Source organism: Chanodichthys erythropterus, chromosome 3 (genome assembly GCF_024489055.1).
Source record: "Chanodichthys erythropterus isolate Z2021 chromosome 3, ASM2448905v1, whole genome shotgun sequence".
Classification (NCBI taxonomy): Eukaryota; Metazoa; Chordata; class Actinopteri; order Cypriniformes; family Xenocyprididae; genus Chanodichthys; species Chanodichthys erythropterus.
Window position 1 is genome coordinate 18,005,594 of NC_090223.1, and position 25,020 is coordinate 18,030,613.

At 35.3% G+C, this 25,020-nt stretch overlaps 1 protein-coding gene across 3 annotated transcripts in view; it reads right to left on the minus strand.

Moving 5' to 3' along the window:
* Nucleotides 1–25,020, minus strand: part of rbfox3b (RNA binding fox-1 homolog 3b) — a 228,621-nt gene that overhangs the window by 87,632 nt on the left and 115,969 nt on the right. Inside the window, exon 1 of one of the 3 annotated variants that reach the window (XM_067381225.1) lies at nt 23,278–23,394. The exons of the other annotated variants lie outside the window; for them this stretch is intronic. Coding sequence (XP_067237326.1) covers nt 23,278–23,394 — 117 coding nt within the window. Of the gene's footprint in view, nt 1–23,277; nt 23,395–25,020 lie in introns of those variants that run through there. 3 annotated transcript variants of the gene reach the window in all.

Sequence of the window (25,020 nt, forward strand, 5' to 3'; positions counted from 1 at the left end):
CAGAGTGAAGCATTGTGAAATTGTGAATGAATTGTTCGTCTGCAAACCACAAAAAACCAAACCAAATCAATGGCAAATACCTAAATCCTGAACCTAAATACATTTTTCAGGACAAACAATTCACAGAAACCAAGCGAGGTACAGTTCACACACACTTCAGGACTAAAACACATCACACATGCCTCAGTTGTGTCTCAACACTGACAACACTGAATCTGAGACATAAGCTCAACAGGTAAAATAAAGCAAAAAGCGATTCAAACGCTTCATACGTCTACCTAAAGCAACAAAGGAAATGGAATATATTCTCACGATGAAATATGTGGTTGAATAATGCCACAGAAATTCAAATAAAGCACTGCATAACTATGAGACAATACAGATAAAAGAGTTTGAGCTGCTATCAAACAAGCTCAATATTAAACATGAGCTCTTTGATCAGTGTTCAGCAGGAGGAGAGGGCGGCCAGGCAAACCAAGAGGATTTGTACGGCTGAAGACTGTATGAAATATTCATTCGCAAAGTGCAGCTGGATTGAGTCCTGTGAGAGTGACACATGCTGCTCAGGTCATGAAGGAAGGAGCTCCACGAAACACACACATCAACACACGCCCGGCATTGTGCGCTATACAACTGAAACACATGTTCGGAAGATGAACTCAAAATATAGTCTATCGTCATCATTCATGTTTATGAATGAAAAGCCATGCGAGACAGACTTTAGACTGACTGATCAACACAGTAAACCCTAACGCTCAAAATAATTAATTGGTTTGAGTAGGGCAAACTCAAATTAAACAAGTTAGTTCAATCAAATTAACTTTTATGAGTATTTAGAACTTTCTTTTTCTTTTGAGTTCAAGAAACTGACACATTTTAAGTAATTTGAATAGTTTTGAGTTTTATGAACTGGTTTCTTTTAATTTACACAAACTTAAATTTACCTGAAACTTTACCTGATCCCTGGTAAAAAAAATAAAAATAAAATAAATAAATAAATAATGTATGTTATTTGAGGTCGGACATGAAAATCAACCTGCAGCAGCAGCATTTTCCTAGATCATGTCATGTGAGGTTTTAGAGAAGGCTGATAAGATGCTAATAAAATATTTTATTGCCCTGTAAACACCTACTTGCAGTCTATTGTCTAATGTGAACCGACCAATTCATGTTGTATTGTTGTCATTCGACAAACCTTTCACACCTCTGCCGGCATGAGACTTAATCTTCATTCTTTTATCATTATTCTTTTGTTTGTATTCAGCCATTATTCTGGCATTACATTGCTACACCACTTTGATCCTACAATACATTAATCCACCTATTAAAGGTACAATTTGTGATATTTTTTTTCTGCTAGAGGTCGCTAGAAGCCTATTCAAAACAAAGGCGTAGTTTGATGACGCCAAGTTTTAGAGCGGAAACTTGGGACATGTGGTCTCCATTTCAACGGACGGTGCAAAAGAATAGGGATTTGAGTCTGGAAGAACTCATGTTCATGGATGTGATTATTAACGTTAACTGTAGTATGAAGCAGAGCAGGACCGAGTGTTGCGGGAGCTGAACGAGGAGCTGGAGCGATTGATCAACACACGCCTCACGAGCAGCGGGACTTTTATTATGACACAGCCGCCGGCGCCGCTTCCGCTTTTCCGGTCATGAGTTTACGGGAGCTGTCCTTGTTTACAGAACCAGCGGCAGATGGTAAACAGTAATTATGTTCCATAAATAAGTAACACAATCCACCATAAAACATGCAAGAAGTAAATAAGGAACTGCTTGAAGCAAGCTAGTCGTTTGCTGGACGCTAGACACTACTTCTGCATTTGTCCACGGCACTGTTGTCATGTGGTTTCCACGTCAGTAAAGGCGGTAACAAAGGTAACTGACGTCATTGACAGGCGACTGCAATGCCCCGTGTCACTGTTTAGAATGGGAATTTTCTCATGATTTACAAGTAGTTGAAAACATTAGAGATACTGTTTGTAATCAGCTGGACAAAATATATAACCATAGCCTTGGGGTTTTTGGATATTTTACTGCAAAAATTTTACATATTGTACTTTTAACTGAAGTCTTTCTAGAAAACAAAAAAATAAGCATATTCTTAGGACCTTATGTGAATTATTTTAACTAATTAGTTTATGGAATAGAATAGCTCCCGGCACGACAGGTGCATTAGAGCTACAATTATCATCAAGCTACATAACACAATTTAAAAGATTAATATTACACTTTTACTCAAAACTCACTTTAAACCACTACAGAGTGCTTGTATTAACTAATTATTATCTAATGTGAATTGTAGTCATATAATGGTGTTAAAATGTTATTTTAGCCTTTTATATGCAGCTAATCGCTACACCAGCTTAGCATTTATAATGTAAACATCCATGACATTATCCAGTACTATATAGAACATACTTTTTAGCCCTTGCAAAGTAAGTACTTCTTCAAAATAAGTGCCTACTCAAGAAAGTATGCGATTTTGGCAGCAGCTTATATATAAAATGCAATGTAAGTGTACTAGAACTACACTTCACATACAAAAATACTTACAAATAGAGACCATAGCATGCACACAACTAAGAAACTACCTGAGAAAACCAAACCTTAAACCTCACATCAACCAGGACAAGCAGCTGTTTATGTCTCTTTAAGCTAAAGCAGTGATCACAAGGCCAGCGCTTTATTGATAATGAATGAGACCTACATCGCTGAATTAGACATGAACACGTTGAGTTTAGGAGCACAGAGACACAGCCTTCCTGCTCTTGCATCCGTCTTCTGCTTTTTCCCGAAACACGCAGATCAGACAGTAGAGATCCACATAGATGTTTTGCTGAAACATGAATCTGGTCCTTAAATGACTCCCTGACCCAACCTGACTCGAAACAGTGCTCTCAAAGTTTAAGACACTTACAGTCTGATCATCTCCTCAAACATCTGGATTCAACTGCACCAATAATAGTTACAAAACACGCAAACATCTAGTAAATACAGAGTTGTGAATAAGACACAATATTATGAGCCTAATTACATAACAGTTCTTTCTGGTTCTCGAATCTGATTGTCTGAGAGCCGTGCAATATTCTAGTGATAACTGCACTCCAACCTTATCACCGTTTGTAGCACTCCACTTGAAGCGACTGTCATGGCGGCTGAGAAAATCCACCGTATTTTGTACAAATATTACACTTGTACCACAAACTGTAGATTTAAGAATTTTTAGGTGAGAATGTAGTTGTTTAGACCTGAAATATCTGACTCATATTTAATCATAGTGCTTATTTTACTATTTATTTAGCTGTCTTCGGAGATGTGAGCTCCAGGGCGTCAGCGGCCGTTCAGTGCTCGAGTACCCGCCGAGAACAGCTTTATCTCGGCCAGTGCTTCAGGGATTTGCCGCTGGCTCTTACAGTGGTTAAACATGAGATATAATTCATTTTGGGTACATAAAACAGGCAATCTTTGGTCTTATTAATCTATTACTAGTTCCTGAGCAAATCGAATTGGGTGAAGTTAAATATGCTAACTTAATATTAAGGCCCTATTTAACTTACATCCTGTACTGCTTTTGATCTATTGTAATTTATAATGAATATTGTTGTTAATTTAAATGTTGTTGTTCAATAAATAATATTTTCTATAAATAATGTTGTATTCGGTATTGAAAAAGGGTCCATTAGTGAGTAATATGAATTGAGTGAAAGTTACAGTCACAAGAGACTTTCAAATTGAAAGAGACTTTTGTAAACAAAGGATGTTTTTTTATGAAACTTACTTAACTTTACTTAACTGTAAAAAGGACAAATACAAAGATCGCTTTTCTCAGCGATATATATATATATATATATATATAGGAATATTTCCACTGAAACAAATAGCGAAAGTGGCATCTGATGTAATGTATTAATAATAATAATAATATTTTTATTATTACTGTGACATTCAACACAAAACCAGCTTATAACAGACCTATACTGAAGTGTAGCTAAACCCTCTGCATTTTATCATGTTTCACTTTAGGAAGGGAGAAAAATCTCAAATGAGATCTCCTCAATGTCTCATGTTTCTTCTAGACAGCAATGAGATCAAATGGAGAACAAATGGAGACTTTCAATGAACTGTCCTGTTTCTCAAATGTTTCTTCTAAGAAAAATACTCCAGAAATCCCACATGTGTCTGTCACGATCACCATCTGTTCCTGTCATGTTCCTGTCACATCCCGGACTACATTTCCCATGATCCTCCATTGCTCATCACCTGCACTCACTTCACAATCATTCCACACTAATCACCACACCCAGCTGCAGCTCATTATCAGGACTATAAAGGACTTTCACTCACACCACCTCACCGCGAAGTCTTGATTTCCCAGTGTGTCATTTCTGAGCGTTTCTGTGTTTCCTGTCTGCCCGTGTTTGATCTTGCCTGTTCCTGTTTATTGACCCGTTGCTGCCTGTCCTGACTCTTGCCTTGTATACTGACCTGTGAATGATATCCGCCTGCCTCGATCTACTGCCTGTACTCTGACTACGACTCTGCCTGTTCCTTGCTGTTCCTGTTTGCCCCTGATCGACTCAGCCTGTACGACTATGCTCACTTTGAATAAAAGCTTGCAAATGGATCTCTGCCTCAGTCCCGCTTCATTACAGTGTCAGAAGAGATCTCAATAAAGTCTCAAACTGTGCTCAGATTTGACAAGATCAGTCAGACATTAAAAGACAGATATTTTACTATGAACTCAAACATTTCTCAACATCTGAGCAATAACACTTTCCTAAATTTCCCATAGGAAAAAAGAAAAAATACACAAGAGATCTCAATAATGTCTCAAATGTTTCTACAAGAAGTCAGTGAGTCTACTTTACAAATATCATCTAGAGCTTCAAAAGAGATCTCAACAATGTCTCAAACTGTGCTCAGATACCAAAATAAGCCATTAAAAGTCAGATATTTCAATATGAACTCAAACATTTCTCATTGCAACTCTAAACTCTTATTGGATGACACATGTGTGTCCATTTTTATTTCTCAAAAGGAATTTTATGAGAATCATCTGAGACAAAGGTGATACTAAGTGATACTAAGAAGGAATCAAAAGCTCCATTAAGACTCCTGAACTTTGAAAAAGCAACATCAGAGCAATATAATTGTGTGTTCTCACAGACTTGAACATGAGGAACAATCATTACTGACCACTGATACCATGAACACACAGTACGTTCACTAATTCATGTCCTGTTGTGTCACACACGTTTGTTTCACTATATCAGAGAGGACATTACACAGACTTCAATTGAGTTTATATCAAGTTATTGATATTTTCTATGAATTCTAACCCAAGCCAACCCCTAAACCTACTCATCTCAGAAACATGCAAAACGCTAGATTCAAATAAAACATGGTTTGGCAGATTTATAAGCCATTAAATGTCCTAAGTAGTCAGTTTTCATAATATTCACTATATAAGTGAGGACATTTGGCCCTCACAAGAATAGATAAACCTGTACAAACACACACACACTCCACTGATCCGAGCAGGAAGTTGCTTTCATTTGCAATTCAGCTCACAGCAAGAGGAGCTACAGATCAATAGAGCAGCAATTATGACCAACACGAGACACCAGCAGCGTCATCATAACACACACACAACAATAACGGAGAGACACGCTTAACAATGCACATCACATTCAACACAAAAAGTGTGCACACCTGACTGCACACAAACACGACTCTAAACTTTAGGGCTGCACGATTAATCACACAATTAGAGAAATAACATTGAAATCACGCTTAAATGCAATTCTTAGTGCGATTATGAAATCGCAAAGACTGCAAATATTTTTTTTATGCACAGTTTGTCAATGAAGTATGGCTCTAAGTACTAATCAATCTGAAAGCACTGCGAGTTTGAGTGGCTTATAATGTACATTTGAAAAAGCAACACAACTCAAACATCTTTCTATACATGAGAAGCGTTTATTAACATCCTGTCCAACAAAAGACAACATTTAATAACATGTTTTTACTCCAAACTCACTTCATAATGACAGTTGAGCGTCCTTCTCTGAGATTACGTGATTCTTACACACAAGGCAGTTGTGTGTTTATTAGTCATGTTTAATCAATCAAAGCATTTCAATCTTCTGTTTATTCAGCTACAGCGATAGTATGGGATTTCCTGGAATGACGCGTGTTATCTACTTCTGCGGCAGGGCATATTTGGAGTTTCTGCGCAAGAGCGCCCTCTGGCTTTCAGATGGAGAAACATTTACAGGTCACAGAGCCGTACAGCTCTGACAAGCTGCGCATAAAATAATCGCAGCCTTTGTCAAATCGCATGCGGTTTAAATTGTGATAAATCATGCAGCCCTACTAAACTTTCAAAAGCAGGTCCAGTTAAGACCCTCTGAAGTCTGTGAGCAGTTAGTGACATATGAACAGAAGTGATCTACTGTCTTCTGTCAGACCTACAGTCAGTCATCTGATGTTTTCCACAAGCCCTGAGATCAATCCTCATTAGGCACCACACTCGCTTCAAACACACACTACAGACTGAGAGGCACACTACTGAAAAATTCACAACTGAACTCACATTAAAGACATTTACAATGTTACAAAAGATTTCTATTTCAAATAAATGCTGTTCTTTTGAACTTTCTTTTCATCAAAGGATCCTGAAGGAAATATTTCTCGGTTTCCACAAAAATATGAAGCAGCGCAACTGTTTTCGACACTGATAATAATCAGAAATGCTTCTTGAGAATCAAATCATCATATTAGAATGATTTCTGAAGGATCATGTGACACTGAAGACTGGAGTAATGATGCTGAAAATTCAGCTTTGATCACAGGAATAAATTACATTTTAACATTTGTTACGTCCCAGATTAGGGACCAACATAAAGAGCCGTTCAAAAGAGGTTATAAACAATTCGCAATGGCCAGGGCAAAAAGAGAAAATGTATTGTCAGTAAAAGTATCAAATCTAGAACAAACAAAAGGAAAAAACAAAGCAACAAATAAACATACAAAACTCAAATCAGGACTGGTGAGCTAACTAATCTAAACTACAACTCAGAGTTAAACTTTCCTTACTCCCGAGGAAAAATAACAAACACAAAAGAAGCTTCTGGGTCAGCTTACTTACCCATACTTTCCCGCTAACCTAATATAGATAAACAAACAAATCTCACCATCCTGTACAAAAACAAAGAAAACAAACTCCAAAACCACCAACAACAAGTTTCTTGAGGTAGGCCCCAAAGTGGTGTGCCACCAACAGCTCTTAAATAGGCAGAAGCCACAGGTGTTGAAGATAATCAGGCTCCGCCCCCATCCAATTGGCAACTATGCTCAGAAAAGAAAAAACAAAACTAAAGAAAGAGCAGGGGCTCGTAACACATTTATACACACAGAAAACAGTTATTTTGAATGTTACATTTCATGTGGCTAACATCACAAATAGTTTTTAGATGAATGAAAGCCCTTTGTTGTATGACTGCTGAATTTCTATTAATTAGATTTCAGTTCTCACCATACCAATTCAACATCATGTGGTTTGTTGTCAAATCCAATTCAGATTCAAATTATGACTTGAAATGGAGTTAATTCTTAAGTTATGAATTCTGCACAACCCTGGTCTAATTTCCCTGTGAGATTGAGATCAGACGCTCGGAAAGTCTTGAGTGCTTTACAGTCCATTGGGTTTTTTTAGATTATCAAATTACACCCACCACAACAACCCACACACACGCACACACACACACACACACACACACACACACACACACACACACACACACACACACACACACACACACACACACACACACACACACACACACACACACACACACACACACACACACACACACTTAAAGTGATCTGGACTGAATGAGTCAGAGTGTGAAGTTAACTCTAATAAAGCACATTGATGGTGCCTGTGACCTGTTAGGCTCCGCCTCCAGCATACTAATTATCTCCAGCACTGATTGATTCATTTAAACCTCAGTAATAATAATCTAAACATACAACTGGCCAATTAACACATGGAAATGAGCTTTAAGGTTACACATACAGGCACACACATAAGGCTTAATTTTCTCCACCGCCAGGAATTAGCATCAATATTTATTTTTCTCCTCTCATTTCAACTCGTGATCATTTACATGCTAATTGCTGCAATTTGCATAGCGCTGCAGCAACTACCTGCCGAGGCCACACACACACACACAGGCAGAACAACAAAGACTCCTTGATAGCAGTTTTATGGAACACAGATAAGCTACATTTTATCATTACATTTGGAAATAAATGTAAAATACCAATAAATAAAAAGAAACGTTTACATTAGGGATGCAATATATATCAGCCACCATATCGGTACCTGCTGATATATGTCCATTTTTTGTGTTATGAATATCAGCCTGATAAGAAAATTTGGCCAATATATTAAAGCCGATAAATAATGGCTTATTTCCTTCAGCTGAGACACTTTAGATGTGCACTGTTCACCATGGTGGTTATGAATTGCTTAAAATATGATTGAAATCACTTCAAAATTGAAAATATAGTTAAGTACAGTGCAAGTCTGTCATATAGGCTACATAAAATTATAATGAGAACATTATAATTGTGTGCTTGGGACATGGCTTTTAATGTTGAGGCTTATGTCTTTGTAATCAAGCTCTCAAATGATATAAAAATTGGGATTTAGATTTATCGGCCGATATATCGGTTATCGGCTTTCAAATATAAAGTATTATCGGTTATCGGAATCGGCCAAAATTTCACATCGGTGCATCCCTAGTTTACAAATATTACAAATATGTACCTTTGTACAATATGTAGATGCCGCCATGCTGTAGTCCTTTAAATTTTATGGGGATGAACAGTTTAGGACCCTTGAGACCAGATATGTTGAATAAAGACCCAGAGTCAACGTAAAAAAAAAAAAGAATAAAAAAAAAAAAAAAAAGAAAAAAGAAATATTTAATGAGGAATAGTTTGCAGTTTATGTGTATGAGTATTATGAGTATTTAGAACAGAACAGGAATGAAAAATATAATTATAAACCCAAAATGGCTCTTCTATGACATTTCTGCCAAAACCCCCTTTTGGAATCTTATTCTAGTAGTTTTATTTGATGAAATGCTTTAGTTTAGTCAGTGCTGTCACTCTGATGGATCTCAGTCAGGACAGGAACTTTAATCTGACATGAATGACAACGAGGCTGAAGGACTAACGCATGGCAGCATTGCTGCGTGTCAATCATTCAGACAACAAAATATTGAACATATTGACCAAAGCGTACGTCTATCCCTCACAGACTCGCTTTCATTCACATCAAATTAAAATTAACATCTACCCTGACAAAGATCTATTGAGATCAGCATTGATTTTGTCCTGTTAAATACAGCTCTGATTGAAAATAAAACCTAATTACATCATCTGATAGCAATGCATTTAAAAATACAGCTGCAAGCAGCAATTAAGGGCCCAAGCACAACAGAAGCAAACAAGGAAGCTAGCAGCAGACCAACAATCTCATAATGGACTATGATAGCAACTATTAATTTTGAAGTCGATCAGACCAACAGTACTGTAGTTAGAGCCAATTTAATGTTTTGTTCAATTATAGCGTCACCAAGTGGCGCCACCACTGTTTTTTTGTGTGTCCTCAGAGTGTTTCCATACATAATCATGTCAAATTTACTGAAAATATTTTATTTTGTGTAGGAGTTATAAATATTTATATGCATGAATATAAAAAAAATATATATATAATAATTAAAATAAAAACATTAAAATTACTTTAATTGCATTTTTTTTTCCCCATTTACTATCAAAATGTTGACATTTGGCCATTAGCATATAGTTAATGACTGATTTTCCTACAGTGTTTTTGTCTCAATCGGACTAACAGTTTCAAAGACATTCGCTGATGTTGTTTAAATGCTAAATCACAACATTGCACTAACCATAAGGTACAACCTAACATGTTTAGTATCGTTGGTCTCAGCAAGGATTAGTAATCCGAGGAGATGACTCCCGTCAAAATAAGTCAACCACATCCAAAGTTATAAACATGTAAATATTTTTTTTCCACCACTAGGTGGCGCTGGTCTGAAACTTCTCAGAATCCTTCAGGGCATTGTGCTAATGACCCATATTGAGTTTTGGAATGATACGCTTATGCGTTCATAAAATACAGCATTTTACTACAAAATTCAAAATGGCTGGCTCCCAAATTGGATATCATTCGATTTGGCATAACGCCCCAAATCTAATAACACTTTTAGGATTTTTTGGACAAACTGTTCAGAAGTTATAAGCAAAAATAGCAATTTTTTTGTATCTCTGGACCAGTAAGTGGCCCTGCACCAAAACGCAGCATGTAACCTCAGGTCATGCTTGTGATTACAAGGAACAAGTTTGGTCTAAATTGGATAAAGCGTTGAGAAGATACAACCTTATTACAAACTATAATATACTAACTATACAACCTTATTTTCGCAAGTGCTACATAAATTCATTTACACATCTTCCGAAAACAGTTTGACAAATCAACTTGAATTCCACAACTTTTTGTCTGCATCGTCTGATGATGATCGGGTTCAATTTTCGTGAAAATTAGAGCAACTGCCTAGGAGGAGTTCGAAAAAGATTTTCGAAAAATGGCGGGAAAATTTTCATGACTGAAAATGACGTCATAGGGTGCAATCAATTCGTCTTGAGTCAAGGAATCAGAGGAAAAACGAAATTTTGTTTCTGGTCATTAAACAAGTTTTTATTTTTAATGAAACCTGGGAGGTTTTTGTCCATCTACTGAAATTCCAGGTAAACAAAACTTAGAAGATACAAAAAGGTCACCTAGAAGATACAAAAGGCATTGTAAAATAATCCCCTTCATTCAACAGAGCGGTTTAATCCAAGTCTTCTGAAGAGATGCAATCTCTTTATATAATGAACAGATTGTATTTACATATAAACACACAAACATAGAGTACATCACATATGGTAATCCTTTTTTGATTTTTAACTACACTCTTAAAAATAAAGGGTTCAAAAGGGGTTTTCACAGTGATGTCATAGAAGAACTCATTTTGATTCTCCAAAGACTCTTTCAGTGATCAATAAAAAAAAAAAAAAAAAAAAAAAAAAAAAACATTTTTCTTAGTGTGTAGAATATTTTAATCATCTAAATAACCATTTTCACTATAAAGAACCTTTTGTGGAATGGAAAGGTTCCATAGATGTTAAAAGTTCTTCATGGAATCATCAGTGCCAATAAAGAACCTTCATTTTTAAGAGTGTATTCTTAAAAAAAAAAAAAAAAACAGAAATGTAAAATTGTGGAGAAAAGAGAAACAAAGAAGACTGAAGGCAGTGATATCAGCTGTGTGTTGGGATCGATACACACACACACACATATATATCCAGCCCAGTATCTATTGGAGCTGACACACATTTACCTAGATAAAGAAGCGTAACCTGATCTCAGTATTTCACTGACAGGCCTGTCTCATCCCGTCTGTGGAGATCTGACAGCACATGTACAGTAGAAGTGAATTATTCTGGAGATCCTTATTAAGACATTCAGCAGTAAAACCCAAAAATCCAGACTCGACATAAAGCCTTTTGTTGTGCAGACGCATCACTTCCTGTGACTTCAGCCAGTGGACTGACACACAGAGAAAGAGAGCGAAGAGCGGCTCGTACGAAACTCAATAACCGGCTCTCAATAATCTAGTTAAACTGTGGATCAGCTCCAAATCCTAGTGAGTTCCTTTAACTAGATCTCACAGCAGCAGGATTTATTCTGTGTTCGCTGGAACGCTCGGATTTCAGTCTTACAGTACGATCTACAGCATCACAGCACTGCTTCACATTATATAAGAGGCTGAATGCTGGGACTATTCTGACACTTATTACTATTATTTTTTACAGCTAACAAAGATATTACAATTACACATTTTCATATATTAATAATATTATAATATTTAATAAATGATAAATTATAGGTAATGCATTTAATATAAACAATTAAAACAAGATATTATATACAAACATTTATCAATATAATATTTAATAAATTATTTATTGATAATACATTTAATATTAATACAATAATAATAACTATACTAAATTATATGTTCTACATTAACAAAAAGTTGTATTACAATTTTAACGTGGTTAAACTCTAGATTCTTAATTTTCACAAAAAATACAAAAAAACATACATTTGACTTGATAAACAACAAAATATAAATAATAAAACATTACTGCTTATCCTGAGGTTTGCCGGGTGCTGGATCCAGGCCGTATCCAGGTCAGATGGAGAACCTGCGTCTGGACCTGACTACAACGTAGCCCATGATCCCCGTATCCGCTTACATATATTTATATATAATCGATTTTTAATCTCTATAATAAAAATGTACAATTCAGATTTTGATCTCCATATACATTTACATATATATATCTTCCAAGGGGTTTTTTCCCTCCTAGGACTTTTTTCCCAGTGCTAGCACGCTGGGTTTTTCTCCTAGGGGGTTTTTTCCACCCCTGGAAGTCAGCCGACATTGGCTTAATGTAGCACCATCTTGTATATGTTACATATTACCACGCTTGTTTGTACAGTTTTAACCACTTCCCTTTTTTTCTGTGCTTCTAATATGTAAAGCTGCTTTGAAACAATTACCAATTGTAAAAGCGCTATATAAATAAATTTGACTTGACTTGACTTGACTAAAAACGTATAATATATTAAAAAATAAAATATAAAATACTACTAAACGCTACATTATGTTACAAATGTGTGTGTGTGTGTATATATATATATATATATATATATATATATATATATATATATATATATATATATATATATATACACACATAAAATGTAATAAAATATCTGAAAATATAACAATAAAATATATAAAAATAAAAGTAATAAATAACATAACATTACAAACAACAATAAAAAAATAAAATATTATTATTCTAGAAAGATTATATTAAAATATTTACTATATCATTTATATCAATATATAATTTAATACATTATTTATGGATAATACAGAAAATATACATTTAATTCTAATAATTCTATTAAATTGTGTTGTGATTTAATTTCTTCAATTTCAATATAGTTAACCCTGGAGTCTTTATTGTCACACACACACAGACACACACACACACACACAAAAACATTAATTTAAATTAAAGTTATGTCTGATATGACAAAAAAAATACTTAAAATAATAAACAATAATATCAGAAGTAATAATAAAAGATCACTAAAAACCAACTCACCGTTACTGAGTTTCTGATCATTTTAGTGCGTGAGATTGTCCTGTTTTGTTGTTGCATGAGCTCTTGAAGCTCCGCCCTCTTCTGGAAAGGGGGCCGGGAGCAGCAGCTCATTTGCATTTAAAGGGACACACACAAAAACGGCCCCAAAATGTGGCAATTTGAATATGCTATAAAAAATTATCTGTGGGGTATTTGGAGATGAAACGTCACATACACAATCTGGAGACATCAGAGACTTATTTTACATCTTGTAAAAAGGGGCATTATAGGTCCACTTTAAAATGACCAAAACTCACATGTTCAGATTGTGGTTCACTTACAATGTGCATTAAGGGTCATTTGTTTTGTCGTGATCACATTACCAACTCAATGTGAGAATATATTTACCGTATGCTATCAATTCTTCTCTAAAAAGCATCCAACTGACAGTGCATTATCCTTCATATCAACCATTCCAGATTTACCTGACCCTTAACGGCACATAAGACAATCAACTGTGATTGGTCACTTCACATGTCAGTCAAACAGTTTTCATGTCTAAGTGGGCGGTTCTTGTCCAGAATAAGATGCAATGCGGGCTTAACACTGAGACTAAGTTCTCTGTAACTAGTTCAGTGTCCTGAAATGCCCGGCAGCAGCACAGATATTGATGCGAGTTTGTTGAATGTGTGATTTCAGAGTGAATGATGCTTCTTTAGCAGCAGAGTAAAGGATGAGTGTTTAAAGACACTGCTCGCCGCTGCTGTCCGCATCTGATGGAAATGAAATTAAACTTCAGAACGCAAGACAAGGCGATCACGCGATCATTAATAAAGCAGGTGAAGGGCTCGAGGAGGTGAAGACTGATACGCCGTCTTCACGCACGTCTCATAAATCACCTCGAGCGACTCGCGATTTATGAGCACATGCGTCTCACGGCTGTCTATCATTTCCCGTTTTCTGTCGGCGTAATTCAGCCCTAAACTGTCCGAAGAGATGAAAAATACACACAGAGAGAGAGAGAGAGAGAGAGACACTCTCAAGAAGCCCTGATCGTGTACTTGTCAGTGACCCGTAAAGAGACGTTTCTGCTGAAGACGTGACAGGAAACTGCTAGAAACACTAGAAGACTCTTCTGTCTCTTTGATGGACATAAATACTGGCTATATCCACACATCACTGCTAGGTTTTACAGGGTTTTCCATGCAACTCGGTCATGAAGCTATCGATTATTTTAGATAAATGGCAAACAAATAAATAGATAATAATAATAATACATTTTATTTCTTAGGCGCCTTTCAGGACCTTCAAGGTCGCCTAAATAAAGAATATATATAAATGCATTTATTTTACACTATTATTTATCTATTTTCTACCCTTTTATTTATTTACTTATTTCATTTATTTATTTTGCTTCCTTACTATTTATTTATTTTACTTGTAAGCGTTAGTTATTCATAAGTAAAAATAAAGAATAAAGTGGTCAAATAAATTCATTCATAAATGAATAATAAAAAGTGAAATAAGCTAATAAGTAAACAAACATTTTTTTTATTAATTTATTAATAAAATTAATATTACTTAATCATCACTTAATTTATTATTATTATTAAATAAATAGATAAATAAAGTAAAATAAATCAATAGTTAATAAAAAGCAAAAGTCAAGTCAATAAATAATAAAAATAAATAATGAATAATAAACAAGTAAAATAACTATAAAAAAAATACACTCATTTTACATTTTATTTATTCATTTATTTATTTAACTTAATTATTATTTATTTATTTATTTCAATTCTAAATTTTATTTTATGGGCAACACCGCTACAATTTTAATACAATAGTAAAATAAAAAAGCAGATTACTAGTAGTCTTATGCAAACCTGACTACACAATACTAAAAGACAGAAACTGTGAAAGACAAGCTATTTTAAACACAGATAGTGAGTAAAAACATAGAAAACAACTGTATGTCAAACAGACACGCGCGCACACACACGCTCGTGAGATTGGATTTTCACCCTTAAAATGTAAGCGTATCAGAAGAACCTGCTGGAACAGCCTGCGATTTACACAGTGATTTTCTAGCTGCTCGTGTCTCTCTCTCACACACACACACACACACACACACACACACACACACAGTTAATTAGAGGAGCAGCGACGGTAATCAGCAGATAGAACGACAGAGAAAAGACTGTAAGAGTGTGGAGGAATTTATTACTGAGAGAAAGAGAGAATGAGTATTACACTGACACACACACACACACAATTTACAGCGATGAAGCGGCCGCATAGATAAATTAGGCCTTTGCGTTAAACAATAGCAGCCTGTAAGAGGATTTACTGTGACCAACAAAAGCATCCTGGTTCAAACGTAGTTGAAATTGTTTTCTGATGCATAAATGTATAAGAGTACAAAGACTCACATGATCAATTACATTACATTACATTTAATTAGTCACCTAGAAATGTGTTCAAACTTAAGGGCCTGTATGTTTGAAACAGACAGTTAAAGCTCAAGATGCTCTCTGGATCATCTCAAATCATACTGAAGAACATGATCATCAAGTTCTGTTCATGCAGCTCCACATCCTCACATTCACAGTCATGTTACAAAGGAACGTTTCTGCATTCAAAATGTTGTGCAGAAAATATCATTTGTAATGAAAAACGTTTCTGCAACGAATGCAAGCATGTTCACTAGTGCTCTCAGCATGTTATCGAGAGAGAAGGAGAGGCTGGAATCTATTTCAAGCCCGTTTCATTTGATTCGGTCAGTGATGCAGAACCAGACGGACTCGAGATTCACTGATGAAATTCAACTGCAGAGTGTCTCTAACCAACATACTGACCACCTGCAGGACTACAAACCCACAGAGAAAAAAAGAGAGAGAGAGATTGCTGAAATTTTGCTGATTTACCTTTCTTACAGCTGATACGTTTTCATGCATTTATTTTCCATAACCATTTTCCACAATTGCTCCAATCCTTAGAATTAAATACACTAGAGGTTGAGTGGGGTTCTATATAGAACTCTAGGGTTCTTGACTCAATTTAAAGGAAACCTAAAATGTCCCTTTTCACAAGGTGTAATATAAGTCTCTGGTGTCTCCAGAATGCGTCTGTGAAGTTTCAGCTCAAAATACCTCACAGATCATGTATTATAGCTTGTCATATTTGTCCCAATTTGGGTGTGAGCAATTTGCAAGCAAATTTGTGTGTGTCCCTTTAAATGCAAATGAGCTGCTGTTCCTGGCCCACTTTCCAGAAGAGGGCGGAGCTTTAACAGCTTGCGATATGTAGAAACCGATATATCAAACATTGCTTATAAACTAATGATATGCAGGAACCGACATTATTTCACAGTTGTTGCTCAACAACAACAAAGCTGGAGAATCTCATGCAGCCGAAATGAGGATTGTCAGTAACGGTGTTCAGCCTTACATTGTTCAAACCGGAGTCGACACTGATGGAGAGACTCAGGAAGAAGTTACAACTTTTAGAATGAAACTGGATGTTTCTGAATGGTTAGTGGATAAATTTATGTAGTTGCTGTGGAGTTGATTCAACCCATCGACTAGCATGTTAATCTTTTGTGCAAATAAAGCGTTGAATTGACCCTCATTTGTGAAGCAGTCTGGCGTAAAATGACAGCATGGCAACAACCCTCGACTACAACAAATGTTCCTCTTTTCTAAAGCAGCCCAACATGGCCTCGTCCCCTTTGTTGTGTGTTCTCAGGGGCGGGGTTTATGTAAATTTTAAGGTTAGTGATGTCACCAACCCGGGAAGAAGCTTGTTACAGTCCCTACCAGCCGTTTGTTGTAAACCATAAAAAACGATTTCTGTAAAAGAAAATATCTCCCTTTACATTGAACTTTGAGTGTCATAACTTTACAGATGTTGTTTATGCTCAAACAGCAACATTACACACTAACTAAAGTTAAAAAGTGAAATTATAATCAAGCACCCCTTTAAGAGAGATGTTTGATTGCCGCAGTGCCACAAGTCACTACTTCTGCAATAATCAATCACACACAGGAAAAAAAACAAAATCACATTCTTCAAATCCAACCTCAGAATCCAAATCCTCTTCAACAACCTGTTCCTGTAATGCAAGAATAAGTTCAACATGCTCTGCGCTTTACACTCTTCAAAACACACACACTTCACCAGCTGTTTGTAAGCTCTGATATATTTCACTCCAACACAAGACAAATAAAGTGACAGATTGTTGTGTAACATCCACTTCACCAATTATCCCATAGTACTGCTTGTGTCTCATCTCATTCCTGCATTTCCGTCTGCGTTAAAATCGCGTCACATTCGTGAACTGTATCAATAATTCAGCAGTACATACTGCAGCAAACAGGGCTGTGTGTTTGAATATGAAATCAATTAAGCGCACAAACACACTCCTTCATAAACACGCAGCCTCATGAATAATATGTCCTGCTCTCAGGAGGATCGTTTGCCCTGGATTCTTCACAGGGCGACTCGACGCAAGCCGACCGTGTGCCAGCATCATGTGTGTGTGTGTGTGTGTGTGGACAGATGGGGGAGGAGACGCTTCTGCTGTCTCAGAGTGATTTAAAAGCAGGAAGGAAGCACTCATCTCATTTATCGCTCTCTTGTGTCTCAGTGCTGTATCACTATAACAGAACTCACATACATGCGCAACAACTAAACAAGCACTAATGTCAAAATGTTGGCTGGTAAACAATATGATATCATAAATCAATACTGTTTTGCATGGTGTTTTAAATATTGTTCATACTAAGGCACTAATTTATAATTTTACATGTGAATCTGTCAAATCAAACACCATATAGCAGAAAGGCAAATAACTTTAGTACTTATGAATCACAGTACAGAAAAAGTCCAGTTTTGACGTAAACATCAGTGTATTCAGACCTCTATCGACAATTTAAAACTGAAATGCTTATATTGGTTGATAGATATGTAGAAACTGATATCTCAAGCATCGCTAATGAAAGACCGATATGTAGAAACCAATATATCAAGCATTGTTAATAAACTACCAACATGTAGAAACCGACATATCAAACTTTGCTTATAAACTAGCGATATGCAGGAACTGGCATATCAAGCATAGCTAATAAAATGCAGATATGTAGAAACCGACATATATGTACAAACTTTGCTTATAAACTAGCGATATGCAGGAACTGGCATATCAAGCATTGTTAATAAACTACTGATATGTAGAAACCGATATATCAAACAATGTTAATAAACTAGCAATATGAAGAAATCGATATATCAAGCATTGTTAATAAACTACTGATATGTAGAAACCGATATATCAAACAATGTTAATAAACTAGCAATATGAAGAAATCGATATATCAAACAATGTTAATAAACTACTGATATGTAGAAACCGATATATCAAACAATGTTAATAAACTACTGATATGTAGAAACCGATATATCAAACATTGCTAATAAACTAGCAATATGTAGAAACCGATATATCAAACAATGTTAATAAACTAGCAATATGAAGAAATCGATATATCAAGCAATGTTAATAAACTACTGATATGTAGAAACCGATATATCAAACAATGTTAATAAACTAGCAATATGAAGAAACTGATATATCAAGCAATGTTAATAAACTACTGATATGTAGAAACCGATATATCAAACAATGTTAATAAACTACTGATATGTAGAAACCGATATATCAAACAATGTTAATAAACTAGCAATATGAAGAAATCGATATATCAAGCATTGTTAATAAACTACTGATATGTAGAAACCGATATATCAAACAATGTTAATAAACTAGCAATATGTAGAAACCGATATATCAAACAATGTTAATAAACTAGCAATATGAAGAAATCGATATATCAAGCAATGTTAATAAACTACTGATATGTAGAAATCGATATATCAAACACTGCCAATAAACTACTGATATGTAGAAACCGATATATCAAACATTGCTAATAAACTACTGATATGTAGAAACCGATATATCAAACAATGTTAATAAACTACTGATATGTAGAAACCGATATATCAAACATTGCTAATAAACTACTGATATGTAGAAACCGATATATCAAACAATGTTAATAAACTACTGATATGTAGAAACCGATATATCAAACAATGTTAATAAACTACTGATATGTAGAAACCGATATATCAAACAATGTTAATAAACTAGCAATATGTAGAAACCGATATATCAAGCAATGTTAATAAACTACTGATATGTAGAAACCGATATATCAAACAATGTTAATAAACTACTGATATGTAGAAACCGATATATCAAACATTGCTAATAAACTACTGATATGTAGAAACCGATATATCAAACAATGTTAATAAACTACTGATATGTAGAAACCGATATATCAAACATTGCTAATAAACTACTGATATGTAGAAACCGATATATCAATGTTAATAAACTACTGATATGTAGAAACCGATATATCAAACAATGTTAATAAACTACTGATATGTAGAAACCGATATATCAAACAATGTTAATAAACTAGCAATATGAAGAAATCTATATATCAAGCAATGTTAATAAACTACTGATATGTAGAAACCGATATATCAAACATTGCTAATAAACTAGTAATATGAAGAAACCGATATATCAAGCATTGCTAATAAACTAGCAATATGTAGAAACTGATATATCAAGTAAGGATGCACCAATACCATTTTTTAAGGACCGATACTTTTTTTCTAGTACTTACCGATACCGATGCCTACACATTTATTAATTTCTCTCTCTCTTTTTTATTTTTGATGTTGCAGTTTTCCAAGCACAACACACTTAGACTAATGAATGTAGGACAGCTTCTTTATTATTACTCTAATGAAAAAAAGCTATTTTTATCTGCTTGTCACAAACTTAAAGAACAAAAATGTCACAGTGTCCAAATGGCATAATTACCAATATTTATAATTGTTGTTATATAAAAAGAAATTTACAAACAAATTACAAACAATACAACAAATACTATAGAGATACAAATGAAATAAACTTGTTTTTCAGATACAGTAGGTTCATTTACCATGTATACATTTATTTAACATTTTCTTGTTTTATTAACATTAATGACAAATATAGGCTATGGTGCCTTTAAGACCGAATCCATGGATACTGACACACATATCCTATCTTACCCAAATGTTTACATCCACTTCAAGGTGTAATATGTAATATTTTTGCAGTAAAATATCCAAAAACCACTAGGCCAGTGTTATATATTTTGTTCACTTGAGTACTTAAAATATCCCAAATGACTCCAACTATTTGTAAACTGTGAGAAAATTGTAATTTTAACCAAGGCTCTGGGATGTGATATGATATTTAATATGATATTGTAAAATCGATCTATCTTACTGCAGTGTGTAACAGTGTCTCACAGCAGCCTCCAAGCGAATGCACAGAGTAACGTTATAACATTTTTAACACATTCAAATGTATCTAATATGATAAACAGAGCTGTTACACCTCATACTCATGACCGGAAAAGCGGAAGCGGCGCTGGCATCTGTGCCATAATAAAAGTCCCACTGCTCGTGAGGCGTGTGTTGCGCAATTGCTCCAGCTCCTCGTTCAGCTCCTATAACACTCGGTCCTGCTCTGCTTCATACTACAGTAATGTTTTTAATCTAATCCATGAACATGAGTTATTCCCGACTCCAATCCCTATTCTTTTGCACCGTCCGTTGAGATGGAGACCACATGTCCCAAGATTCCTCTCTAAAACTTGGTATCATCAAGCTATGCCTTTGTTTTGAATAGGCTTCTAGCGACGTCTAGCAGACAAAATTATTACATATTGTACCTCTAAGCCATAACCGACTGTATATATGTGAGATACTCCACACGATGGACATTTTGACAACTATGAGTGCATTTGACCATTCAGGCGAATGGAGAACGGATCGCACGCTGTCTGAGAGAACTGGGATCGCGCACAAGAAAGAGAGAGAGAGAGAGCGCCTCTGGTCTGTGTCATTCAGTGCGATTCTCCCTTCACTAATCGATAACGAATTGTGATTGAAAGCATGAAGTTCACAATGTGTGTGTTGTCATCATTAATTTTGAAGTATTTCCATCCCCTGAGGCTGACATCGTTTCTGCAGCTGTCATCGGTGTCTCAGTGCACAGATAATTCTGTCGGTTACGTCACGTGAGGTATCGGTCTTTGGTACAAGTACAAGTACATGAGCTTGGTATCGGCCCAATACCGATACTGGTACATGTCAAGCACTGTTAATAAACTACTGATATGTAGAAACCGATATATCAAGCAAATTAATTAAATTAGAACATTTTGATACTGATAATTATTTTATGTTATTACTAATAAACAATATCATAAATCTATACAGTTTTGAACTAAAACAGTGTTTATATTGAAGTGCTGAGCTATAATTTTAAATGTGAATCTTTCAAATAAAACATTAAATTATTGTTATATATAACAAAAAAGATATATAATTTTAACACTTTTGAATCCCAGTACAGAAAAAGTTGATTTACTTAAAACATCAGCAAATTCAGACCGATATTGATTTAAAATTCTTAAAATTATACATTATTTAGTATTATAAATTACAAAATATTAAATTGGTTGATATGAATTTATTGAAACCGATATATCAATGCTAATAAAAATAAAACATTATAAAAACAAAACCATGTCCACTTAAACTAAAGTAATGACGAATTCAACATAGTTAAATAAGAACATTGATCAAGTAATCTAACACAAGCAGCTCCTGAATAATTCATGAGAGTATCTGCATATGCTAATATTGCTGATCTAAAATAAGTAACAGCTTTCTGTCTGTCATTTATATATATATATATAAATTAAAACAAATTACGCACAATCTAATGCCACATACAAAATACTACATACACACAACCAATTCATATGAAAAATAAATTTTCAAAAAGAAACTCAAACAGTATAATATTTAGCATATATGATTAAAAACTGCTACTTAATGGAGTAGAAATACACCACTGATATTATTTGCACCCAATATCGGCCAGTTTTCACCTGATATTCAGGAGGGAAAAATACAGATATCAATAACCAAAAAGAAAAAGAAAATGCAAATATTCGCCAATGCTGATACAGTCACTAACACATAATGCATCTTCAATAAAATCTTCAAAAACAAAACCCCGCTGACTTTATATCCAATGGTGAATCTAATGACTTATTCTACAAAGTAATTCAAGTTAATTAAAAACAGTGTTTAGTAACTTAACAGGGAAAAGTCACGGAAATCCTGAATAATTCATGAGAGTATCTGCATAATATTGCATAAAAATCTGCATAAGTTTGCTAATTATGACTTAAAATGAATGACAGATTTGTGTTTCGAGCACATCTCAAACAGTTCTTCCATTTTGTGATTGTAAAGCAAGAAAAAGCGACATTCCCAGAATGAATTCGCAATAAAATTTTAAACTGATACTATAAATTACAACACTAGATACAAACAACTACACTCTTAAAAATAAAGGTTCTTTATTGGCATTGATGGTTCCATTAAGAATCTTTCCATTCCACAAAAGGTTCTTTTAATTATTAAAATGTTCTTCAAACTAAGAAAAAGGTTTTTTTTTAATGGTTCTTTGAGGAACCAACAATGGTTCATCTATGGCATCGCTGCCAAAACACACCTTTTATTTTTTAGAGTATAGTTACAAAATGACCATGTAAGAAAGTAAATTAGCGTTTCAGTCTAAACAACGGAGCAGACCTGGAATAAAAGCGTGGAAAAGTAGAATAAAAGCAGAACGCAGACCCCAAACAGAGAAGGGGTCAGAGGTCAGGATAAGGATAAAGCATGTTCATTCACTCGCGAAGGAATGAAATACGATAAAAAAAGATTGGATAAAAGCGAAGGCAGCGGGAGGATCCTTACCTCGGATAAGTAGAGGAACGCGGGCGGCGCGTGCAGGGAATGTGGCATCATCCCGGAGCCGGACAGCAGCACGCATGCAGAGTTTGCCATGGAGCTCAAAGAGGACGATTTCCACATTTAACCTCAGGCAGGCTCACACTGCTGTCTCTCTCGTCTCTATCTGTCTCTCGTCCTGCTGTATAAGCACAATGCAGCTGCGCTGGTCTGAGCTCAACACGGCTTCCCTCGCTCGCGCTCTGTTTACTCTGCACACAATAAAGATCACTTAAACATCCACATGCAGAGGTGGGAGGTGCATGAGAGCAGTGTGTGTGTGTGTGTGTGTGTGTGTGTGTGTGTGATCGTATAGCAGCGCCGCGTGTGTGCTTTAATTGCCCACGACCCCCTTTAGAGCCCAACACTCACAAAGACTCCTGAAAACACACTCAAGGACACACACACACATAAATGAGGACATGCTACAGACTTCTGCTGCTTTTATATAAAGCTAATTATAGTCACTACACATGACATTCATGATTTAGCTGATGCTCTGATCCAAAACAACTAAGAAAAAAAATAAAAAAAAACTGATTAATATGAGCAGAAGTGGTTCATTCATCAATCCTTTGAATAAACAGAAGAATAGAATAATACAAGCAACAGACCTAAAAAAAAAAAAAAAAAAAATATTAAATACACTCTTACAAATAAAGGTTCAAAAAAGAACCTTGTTTGTTTTGTTTTGTTTGTTTTTTACACAGTGATGCTATTGTAATTTTTTTCTTAGTGTGAAAAAGAACAATACAAATTTAGAACTATAAAGAATCTTTTGTGGAATGGAAAGATTCCATGGATGTTAAAGATTCTTAATGGACCCATCAATAAAGAAGCTTAATTTTGCATAGTTTAATTATTATGAATGAATTAGTGCACTTAAATGATTAATTGCATTCAAAATAAAAGTTTGTTTACATATTAAATGTGTGTGTACTGTGTATATGTATTACGTATATATAAATATACACATGCATGTATTTAACAAAAAATATATTATATATACAGTATCTCTCAGAAGTGAGTACACCCCTCACATTTTTGTAAATATTTTATTATATCTTTTCATGTGACAACACTGAAGAAATTACACTTTGCTACAATGTAAAGTAGTGAGTGTGCAGCTTGTGTAACAGTGTAAATTTGCTGTTCCCTCAAAATAACTCAACACACAGCCATTAATGTCTAAGTGAAAATGTCCAAATCGGGCCCATAATGTCAATATTTTGTGTGGCCACCATTATTTTCCAGCACTGCCTTAAGTCTCTTGGGCATGGAGTTCACCAGAGCTTCACAGGTTGTCACTGGAGTCCTCTTTCACTCCTCCATGACGACATTGTGGAGCTGGTGGATGTTAGAGAGCTTGCGCTCCTCCACCTTCCTTTGAGGATGCCCCAGAGATGCTCAATAGGGTTTAGGTCTGGAGACATGCTTGGCCAGTCCATCACCTTTACCCTCAGCTTCTTTAGCAAGGCAGTGGTCATGTGGAGGTGTGTTTGGGGTCGTTATCATGTTGGAATACTGCCCTGCAGCGGAGAGGATCATGCTCTGCTTATGGTCTTGGCCAGTGTGCTGCAGCTCAGTTTCAGCGTCATGTCAATCTTCTTATAGCCTTCACCATCTTTATGTAGAGCAACAATCCTTTTTTTCAGATCCTCTGACAGTTCTTTGCCATGAGGTGCCATGTTGAACTTCCAGTGACCAGTA